The sequence below is a fragment of the Echinops telfairi genome, unplaced genomic scaffold (assembly GCF_000313985.2).
Source record: "Echinops telfairi isolate 266 unplaced genomic scaffold, ASM31398v2 ScPeMD7_7469;HRSCAF=8507_1, whole genome shotgun sequence".
Taxonomy (NCBI): Eukaryota; Metazoa; Chordata; class Mammalia; order Afrosoricida; family Tenrecidae; genus Echinops; species Echinops telfairi.
In genome coordinates this window covers 52,036,667-52,046,368 of record NW_022111373.1, presented here as the reverse complement: position 1 = coordinate 52,046,368, position 9,702 = coordinate 52,036,667, and the positions used below count along the sequence as shown (strand labels likewise).

The window sequence follows — 9,702 nt, the reverse complement described above, 5'->3', positions numbered from 1 at the left end:
GTGTAAACCTTGTATTTATTTACTGACCGCAAAGCCATCAGTGTATCACGTGGTTTCGTGACCAGATGTCATATTCCATTCCTTTCCAGATTCGGGAGGGCCTTTACATTTGGGAGAGATTGAGGTATGTAAAACCAAATCTGTTTTCAAGAAACTCAGATGTTTCCTGTTATTATTTTGTCATAACTTAAGATAATTTATATTTGCATGTGAACCATATTTTATTTTTCCAGCAGTTTTATTTGCAAGTAATTTACATATATAATTCAATAGTTCAGTCTTTCAATCATATTACAGAGAAGTGTACAATCAACACCACCCCCATCAATTTTAGAGCATTCTCCCTCCTCCATGGTCAAATCATCTTTGAGATGATTCATGCAATCACAGTCCAGTGAACGATATTTTAATGCTTTGAGTAAGATCACAAATATCCCAGGAATTCACAACGCTGCCATTTAAAGAAAGCCATAACAAATCACCTTCCTTTCACTATGCACACACACATATAAGTATTTGTGCACTTATAGTTTGAGATGCTTATTTTACAGATAGAATTACACAAAAGCGTAAATGTGTGTGCGCATGCATGCATGCATGAATGGGGATGTTTGTGCAGCATTATTTATTATAATGGAAATATTGCAGGCAACCTAACTATTTTGACAGTAGGAAGATGGACAAGTAAATTAGGATCCAGCCATTCAAAGAAGTACTGCACAGCCATGTGAAACCGCAAAACCAAACTCACTGCCAAGAGTTGGTGCCGACCCACAGCAATGCCGTAGGACAGGGTAGAGCTGCCCTTGCTAGTTTCTGAGGCTGTGGCTCTTTATGGGAATAGAAAGCCCAGTCTTTATCCCAACTAGTGGCTGGTAGCCTGTTCTGGGTAATGAGTTGGGCTACTAACTGCAAAGTCAGCAGTTCAAAACCAGTGAAAACTCCTTCAGAACCTTGCAAGGCCTGTGCTCCGTTTCGACCAAAGAAGTGACATTACATCCAAGAGAGATCAGCCTGGGCACCGCCGCATGACATACTTACCTAGCAAGTCATCTTTAGAACTGACTCGATGGCAGTGAGTGTGCCATATGAGCAGGATGTCAATAATAATATATTTTTGAGTGAAGAAAGCAAGAGGAGGAATATTAAGTCTAATGTGACCTCTTTCTGTGAAAAACAATGTTCACCTTTTACTTCAGACATATTTACATTAAAAATTTTTAAGTGCCTATAATGAGTACACATTACTTTTATAATGTAACACAAATCTATATAGATATGTAACTGCACACCCCCACATCAATAAATGGAACCCCTCTTCAAAGGCATAACTGCGGAGGACCTTTCCTTGGTGCTGACTTCCCGGAGGGGTGGACTCTCTCTGACCAGTGTAAAGCACAAGCCTGAACTGAGCTCTGTGTCCAGGCCTCCGCTCCTTACATCGAGGGACATGCATGTGTTTCAGTCCTGTGAGAGGGTGCCGAAGGGTCTGTGGGAGTGCAACATCCGGGCTCCTGCCCTTGAAGTGCAGAAGAGAACCGTCAGCACCGGGTGATGGCCGTCGTAGAAGGGCTCCTCTCCATGTCCGTCCACATGAGAGCTTTCAGTCCACAGACTGGCAGCCCCAGAGTGCCACCTCAGAAACCCAAACTCCAAACTCACTGCCCCGAGTCCATTCTGAGTCATGGCGACCCTAGAGGACAGGGTAGAACTTCCCTGTGGGTTTCCGAGACAGTAGCTGTTTATGGACATAGGAAACCACAGTCTTTGTCCCGAGGAGCAGCTGGTGCTTTTGAACTTCAGACCATGCGGATTGAAGCCCAACACGTAACCACTGTACCACCAGAGCCTGGAAGAGTTTTAAAACGGCAGACTCTCAGAACGTACCCTAATCCTACCGAATCTCAGGCCTCACTTGAAAAGATTCAAATGTAGTTCAAAATTCAGGTGGTGCTGGTGCTCTTTACACGTTGCAAAGCACTGCCTTGATAAAGTCACAAACCTTCAGAATTGGGGCTTGACTTATTTGGATCACTAATTTCTCTTCAATTAACATAGGGGCTCATGCCTTTAGTAATACCCCTGGAGTTTATACCTAACGTTTATTATTCTTGTAGCAGTTAGTGAAAATTCCTTCAGAAACTGGCAAAGCCTCTGCTCCATTTCTGCCAAAGAAGTGGCATTAACATCCAAGAGAGATCAGCCCCTTCCTGCCATGTGGCATAGCTGACTAGCATAACCCCCTGGGTTTCTGATCAGCCGAGAAAGGACCTGATGACGTTACTCAGATTGGGCTACACCTGAAGTCTGCTGAAGGGTTTGTCAACGAGAAGGAAAATAAAGGAACTTTTGGGCCGGCTCTTTAACCTGGTTCTTCTGCAGGAGGTTCTGAGTCTGATATTCTTGTGAACATTTGAAATGTCAGGCTATTCAATTGATTATTTCCTTTTCTAGGATTTCGATGGACGATCCTGTATTGTTTGTCCCTGGCATAAATTCAAAATTACCTTGGCAACAGGAGAAGGATTATATCAGGCCAAAAACCCGAGAGACCCATCAGCAAAGCCCACGTGGTGCTCCAAAGGAATAAAGCAGAGGACCCATACGGTGACAGTGGACAACGGGAACCTTTACGTGACTCTTTCTACAGAGCCTTTTAGATGCGACTCTGATTTTTATGCTACTGGAGACTTCAAGGTTATTCAGAGTTAGTTCATGATCAAGGATATATGTGTGGCAACGAAAAGAAATTGTGTGTGCTTTGAAAATATTTTTATGAGAACCAAAGATGATGGATTTTCTTTTTAACCATAGGCCCAGTGATGACCTGTCTTTAAAAGTCATGTAAGTTCAAAGTTTTAACACACACATCTCTCATTTAATGTAAGGATTACCATCAGGATCTGGAGAATCCAGTTTATTTCAAAACCACATGACCCTTGGCTCCATTACTCCCCAGAGAAGGTCAGCAGACGAGAAGGCAGTCACACACGGCTGTTGCCCGGCCATGAGAGATGTGGGCTGGAGTGCTGCGAATGCCTCCCGCACTTGTTCAAATAAAGGATTTTCCTTTTCGAGCACATCTAGGTCCAACCAAGTGTTTCACGTCAACACCAGAGAAGGCTTTGATTTTTCTCCAAGTCCTCCTGCTGAGTTTACGTGGCCCACTGTGGTTTGGGCCTGCTCCTTGTCTCTGGCCACTGCATTTCTGGTGGCCGGTGCCTAGGCCATGCTAGTTGTTCATTATTAGGCTGTGTAGAGTGACCTCCTGAACTGGTTATGTAATGCTCAGCATGTCATCGTAGGTGAGTGTGTGGGGAGTAAGTGGGACCAGAGAGGATGAAGGTGAGCCGATGATGACTGCAGAGTGGAGGAGAGCTGTTGGTCAAGATGGGAACCTAATTTTAAACCTGGTAGTCTTTTTAGTGTGAGTTGAATGAGGGTCCCGTACCTGGCACTGAATCATTCCTAGCTGGAATCTTCCCCTTGGTTGTTGTGAAAATAGTAAGGGAAGTAGGTATGCGTCACACCAGTTCTGCTTAGCCCCTTGCTACACATTATGTAATACATTGCCTTATCTGTCAGCATATGGGTGAGTATGAAAGTGTACAACACTAGCTACCCATTTCTCAGACTACTAATGAACCAAGATTGAGATGGTTCTTATTACTGTCAGGGCAGTAGCTACTCACCTGGCACAGGAAATGTGCATTTAGGAGGGATGCATTTCATTGGGTGCTTATCCTCCAATGAGTGAATTTAAATTGCATGAAAGAAACATAAGTACTCCCTAAAGGCAAAAACCATGGCACTAGTTTGTAGGACCAATTACAGAAACAACTCCACTCTCACTTCCCTCCCTCCACCCCCACCCGCATCAACCTTAAGACCCAGTGGTAAGGAGCTCTTGTGGCATAGTAGTAATGGACTGGGCTGCTAATTGCAAGGTCTGCAGTTCAAAACCACCAGCTGCTCTGTGGGAGAAAAATGAAGCTTACAGTTTCAGAAATACACAAGGGCACTTCTACCCTGACCCATAGGGTGAGTGTGAGTCTGAATCGGCTCAGCAGCCTTGAGTTTGGTTTTTGGTTTGGAGGACCCAGTGGTAGCAATGGCAGATTTGGCTTCTTCCCCAAGTTCCAATTGTTCCCCTAAATCTGCACATGAAAAACAAAAAGTTATATCCTGACTTGTCCTCGAGTATAGAACTCTTCTCATCAAATTTACAAACAGTGTGTTGTTTTATCATTTCATGACATCTCTGAATTGTAAGTCTTTTACCCTGTAGATAAATTTTAGAACAATTTATAATAAATAGGGAAACTAAAACTATGCTGCCGGCAGATAAAAAACAAATACCCACTTACTACGCCTGAAAGAAAATAAGTACTATCTGTTTTCTTTTTCTTTTTTTTCAATATGTATTATCTTGATAGGGTTTCTACCTGATCAATATTTGGAAAGACACTCCAGCTAGGTTTTGACTCAAAGGACCTTGATTTAAAGAGGCCCCCACCTTACAAACCACAGTAGAAAGTCTAATCGACTAAAAGGTGACTTTTCTTGTTCATTAAAATACGATCATATGCATATTTCATATCAAGATTTGTTTTATTTTTTTCTACCATATAAACACTGGAGCAATGATATTTCTGTAGTAGTTTCCCACCTCCCTTTACTACAAGCAGAGAGCATCCCCTGCTACGGGGACACTCCAGCAAGAGCTTTGTCAGATGAGATGTGCCATAGAGACACTTCTCAAGCTCTCTGCGCAGTGATATCTCTGCTCAAGTTTGCTCGTTGATCCATTTCAGTTAATTAGTCAAACACAGAATGTAAAACCTGGATCTTACTACTCGGCTCCTTAGCAGGCCGCTTGGGCCGCTGGGACATGTCCGGCTTCTCCGGCAAGGACCTGTAGGGTTTGGCTGCGATTTCACCGTCAGGAAACGAAGGCTCAGAGCGCAAGGGCTCAGAAAAGGCTTTCCGGGGCTTTCCACTCTCCTCTCTGTTCTGCCTTATGGAGTCTTCTTCTTGGAAAATGCTTGTTACCTTCTCCACCACAGCGTTGACACAGACGGTCTAGAGGAGACAAGAATGTGTTTGAAAAGTAAGGTTTCCTTTTACCACTACTTCCTCCACACATAATAAAATGTGTTTCACATGTAATTACTAATCCACGTATCCCAATTCAGGACCCTCTGGCACCTGATAAGCATGAGAAGATTGGTTCCTGGTTTTAATTTTAATTTATCACCCCACACTGTAAACTGAAACCTAAAATCTAGAATATTTTCATAAAGAAAATATACACTCCACTCCATTTAGAATATGATTGTTCTCTCAAATCAATGCAATCTGTTTTGAGGGATGGAATTTGTCTCCAAATATGCTAATACCTCAAGGTGGGTGGGTTGGTTTTCATTCACCTCAATCTTTGCTTAGTCCCTGTGTACAATGAAAAGGATGTAAACCTTTTGTCAAGAATCTAAAAAATAATCGTCAATGACTTCTGTGCCAAAGTGTGACCTGTTTTCTCTTTTTAAAAATGTCATTCAATACTTTAAGGAGAATAGTGTCAAAATCAAATATCGTGAAAAATAACTTTAATGATGGGCAGTTACTAAGAGCTGCATCTGATGAATTTCCTCTGTAAGTTATTAATGGCAGTGCAAGTAAATCTTCCTGATGGATGAACCCAAAACCAAACTCACTGCCACTGAGTCCATTCTGACTCATAGTGACCCTTTAGGACAGGGTAGACCTGCCCCTGTGAGTTCCCAAGACTAACATTATAGGAGCGGCTGGTAGTTTCAAACTGCTGGTTAGTAGCCCAATGTGTAACCTACTACACCACGAAGACTTCTGAGAGAATACATGAAAGACTTGAGGGGTTGGATTATGTTCAACTTTCTTCCTCAGAATGACTATGGGCTTAAACTGTCGACCTTGAGGTTGGCAGTCACCAGCTCTCCTTTCAAGGGCTGGAAGGACGACTTATTCTACTAGTTCAAAAGACTTTATCCATAAATAATACAGTGTTGAACTGGTGCAAGTGAATGAACCAAATGAATAGAACAGAAAGGCTATGATTAGATCATACATATAAGGACACTTGATTACAATAAAGGGAGGGTTCAGGGTAATAAGAAAAGCCCCACCCCCCAATATATTGGGTTGGCTCAACTGAATATCCACAGGTGGTGGGGGTGCCCCCGGGGTAATTGTAGAGAATCTGACCCTCACCTGGTGCCATACCTCCAAATCAATTCCAGATGGATTGTGAACCCCACAGTAAAAGATAAAACAGTAAGGTTCCTAGAAGACAACTCACTTTACCTCACTGCTGTCAGGTCAATTTCAACTCACAGGGACCCTATAGGACAGAGCAGAACTGCACAGGGGGGTTTCTTTATGAAATCAGACTCAAATCTTTTTTCCCACGGAGCAATTGGTGGTTTTGAACCCTTTTGAATCTTCATTTAACAATGAAGAACTTTATCCACTGCACTAGCAGGGCTCCTTCAAATAGAACTCACTGCCCCCATCAGTTCCAACTCAGAGCAACTCGTTAGGGCAGGGATTTTCCAAGACTGAACTCTTTATGGGAGTAGATAGCCTCATCCCAGAGTAGATAGCCTCATCTTTCTCCAGAGGAGTGGCTGGTGGCTTTGAACTACTGATCTCAGTTAGCAGCCCAGCATATAACCCACCATGCCACCAGGGTTCCTTTCAAACATAATGGTAGTTATTTTTAAAACCTTGGGCTGGGTCGATTCCCTAAATAGATGCAAGAAACACTACTCAAATTTGGCTACATTTACAATGAAGAACTTCTGCTTCAAAAGGCACTAACTACTAAAGAGTGAATAGGCAGGCCACAGAATGACAAGAATTTGCCCCCATGTAACCAAAAGAAGGCTTGTAACTAGACGATACAATGAACAAATTAACAATAAAATGGCCAACTCCCTGTACACAGAAGATCTCCAAAAGCTCAAAAACGAGATGAAAAGGAGCTCACTCTCCACGACCAGAGAACTACCCATGAAACCCACCCTGCGGCAACCCTTCTGTGGGGCTCACACCAACCTTACCCAAGAATTTAGCCTCTGCCCCCAATTCCTGAGAGACAATCTCTAAAAATCTTGGAATGTATATGTCTTCTACAAACTCCAGGCCAACTCTAACTTATAAGTTAAGGGAGGTGAGAAAGGGCTTGAGTGGAGGCGAACTAGTCCAGAAATATCCACTGTATAACAATGCCTCTGTTTTTGAGATTTTGTATATCATGTGGGAGACTTAAAAATCTCAGGGAATAGAGCTGCTCAGTCCAGAAAGGCCACCTGAAGGCATCAGCTGGCCTCTTTGGAGACTTTGCGTTACAAAATGAGACCCACAATAAAAAATCAATCTGAAAGCTTCATGGTTTGGTGAACGACCCCATGCATATGAGAGTAGCATGTCCTGGTTATAGAATGGCCTGTGTTTATGAGAGGGCAGTGTGTCCTTGTGGGTGAATGACCCAAGCTTGTGAGAGAGGAGGAGGTCGCTTTTGGTTGGTACCCGCCTGAGACCTCATCCGAGGTGTCTCTTCATTTGCATACTTTTTTTCCCTCAACAAATGTATTTGTTAAATCATGCTTTATCTGTGAATCCTCCCTACAAGTTATTCTTAAAGAAGTAGTGGGAACCAGCAGGTCAGAAGTGAGAGAGCCCAGGTGAGACCCCTAAACTTGCAGCTGGCATCCTGAAATTGTAGCCAGCTGTTCAAAAGTTGAGATGTTGTACTCTCCCAAACTTGTGCTTGACCTTTACTTATTTAGTAGTCTAAGGACAGAGTCCTTATAACTTGTAAGATGTGCCCTAGCTCCAGGTGGCGGGGGTTATGGGCAGCTAGCTAAATAACAGTCTTTTACTTTGTAATATTGGGCCTAGCTCTGACAGCCAAACAGAACAAGGGAGGACTGCATGGTTTAAGATCAGGAAAGGTATGCTTCAGAGTGGCATTCTCTCACCATGCTAATTCAATCTTTATGCTGAGAAAATGATCAGAGAAACTGGATGATATGAAGAACTCAGCATCAGGATTGGAGGAAGGTTCAACAAGCTGCTAAATGCAGATGACTCAACTTTGCTTATTGAAATTGAGGAGGATTTGAAACACACGATGATAACGGTCCAGGATTTCAGACTTCAGTAAGGATTACGACTCAATGAAAAGAAGACCCAAATCAGGTTTAGAGTCAAGATGGCGCCCAGGTAGAATCAACTGCCCAGCGCTCCTGTTGCTAGGCCAGAAAATTAAGAGATAAAGAGGCTAATACTGGGAGACGGGTGCTAAAAATAAATTCCGTGTAGTAGGGTCTGGTTCAGAACTCCCCATGTGATTTTCACCCATAAAGCAACTCGAGAACTTGCAGAAATGCTCTAAGCTCACTGCGTCTCTCCATGGGCTCCACTAACCCCTTGCCAGTTCCAGCGGGATGTCACCCACTATCCCTTCCTGTGTTCAAAATAGCAGACCTGCAGCGAGCAGTAATTTCCCCAGGCTGCTGTCTAAAAGTGGTCACAATCCAGGCTCGAGGAGAGCCTCCAAGAACTAGCCACAAGACCTCACACCAGATTCCCCACTTGGCTATTCTCCCTGTTCCTGCAATCCAGGAATGGAGTAACTACATCAGCCATTCCCTTTCCCCTTCTGCCCAGCTCACGCCTGTCAGCACTGGTAACAGTAGATAATTAGATAATAATTTGCAGGAATTGAAGGGTTGGTGGGATATTTACCTGTGACAGAACACAGTTTCCCAGAGCACAACCAGCAGTGCTGTGCGGGATAAAGACAGGATTGGCACAGGAGTGCAGCCAGAGAAGAATTTAGTTCCAGTCAGCCCCAAACCCATTCTGATAATCCGGTTTTCTTCTCTGGGGGACAGTGTGGCACAGCTCTGGTACGAGGGCACCCCAGAAGACCATTATAAAAAGGGGGAAATTTTATAAACAAACAAATGATTCATAATGAATGAGAATCAGACACTCATACAGGAAGCGGAGAGGACACATATTAGTCTAAAACTCAGGAAGAACTCACAAGGAAAATAATTAAATTATCTAACTTTGAGGAAAAAGAGAAAAATTTAAAGAACAGCCAGAGGAAAAAAATGTGGTCACATACAGTGGTGCTCAGGTAAGAATATGCTCAGACCTATCAGCAGATACCATTACGAGGAAGAGAGAGTGGAGTAACATCTTCCGAAAGCTGAAAGAAAAAAATACCAACCCAAAAGTCGTCTACCCTGAAAATTATCTATTAAGATAGATGGTGAGGTAAGAGTCTTCCAGGACAAGGAAAAACTTAAAAGAATTCTCCATATGACACCCAACCCTGCAGAAAATTCTTGCCAAATTACTGTGGTCAGAAGACCAACATCTACCAAGAACATATAGGAGAACATCATATAGCGCGTCTCCACCCAGAAGTCAACATGCTGAAAACAATTAGTAAGAACATTGCCTCAGATGGAAAAGGCAAGAATGTAGCTCCCTACACAAACACAGCACACTGATGTGAATGGAGATAGGAAAACACCCAACATAAAATGAACAAGATGACAGCAATGAATTCACAGATGGTGAAAATAAATCTGAATTTCAAAGGACTCAACTTGCCCATTAAAAGACATAAGTTAGCAGACTGGCTCA

General features: G+C 43.0%; 2 protein-coding genes across 2 annotated transcripts in view; one reads left to right on the top strand and one right to left on the bottom strand.

The window, feature by feature from the left end:
- RFESD (Rieske Fe-S domain containing) overlaps window positions 1-3,102 on the top strand; it is a 27,656-nt gene extending 24,554 nt beyond the window's left edge. Inside the window, exons 2-3 of the mRNA XM_013004888.2 lie at window positions 90-124; window positions 2,455-3,102. Of these exons, the coding sequence (XP_012860342.1) occupies window positions 90-124; window positions 2,455-2,712 (293 nt within the window). The 3' untranslated portion in view covers window positions 2,713-3,102. The remainder of the gene's footprint in view (window positions 1-89; window positions 125-2,454) is intronic.
- Window positions 3,103-4,592: 1,490 nt separating this feature from the next.
- SPATA9 (spermatogenesis associated 9) overlaps window positions 4,593-9,702 on the bottom strand; it is a 42,698-nt gene continuing 37,588 nt past the window's right edge. The window contains exon 4 of the mRNA XM_004703640.3: window positions 4,593-5,082. Coding sequence (XP_004703697.2) covers window positions 4,819-5,082 — 264 coding nt within the window. The 3' untranslated portion in view covers window positions 4,593-4,818. The remainder of the gene's footprint in view (window positions 5,083-9,702) is intronic.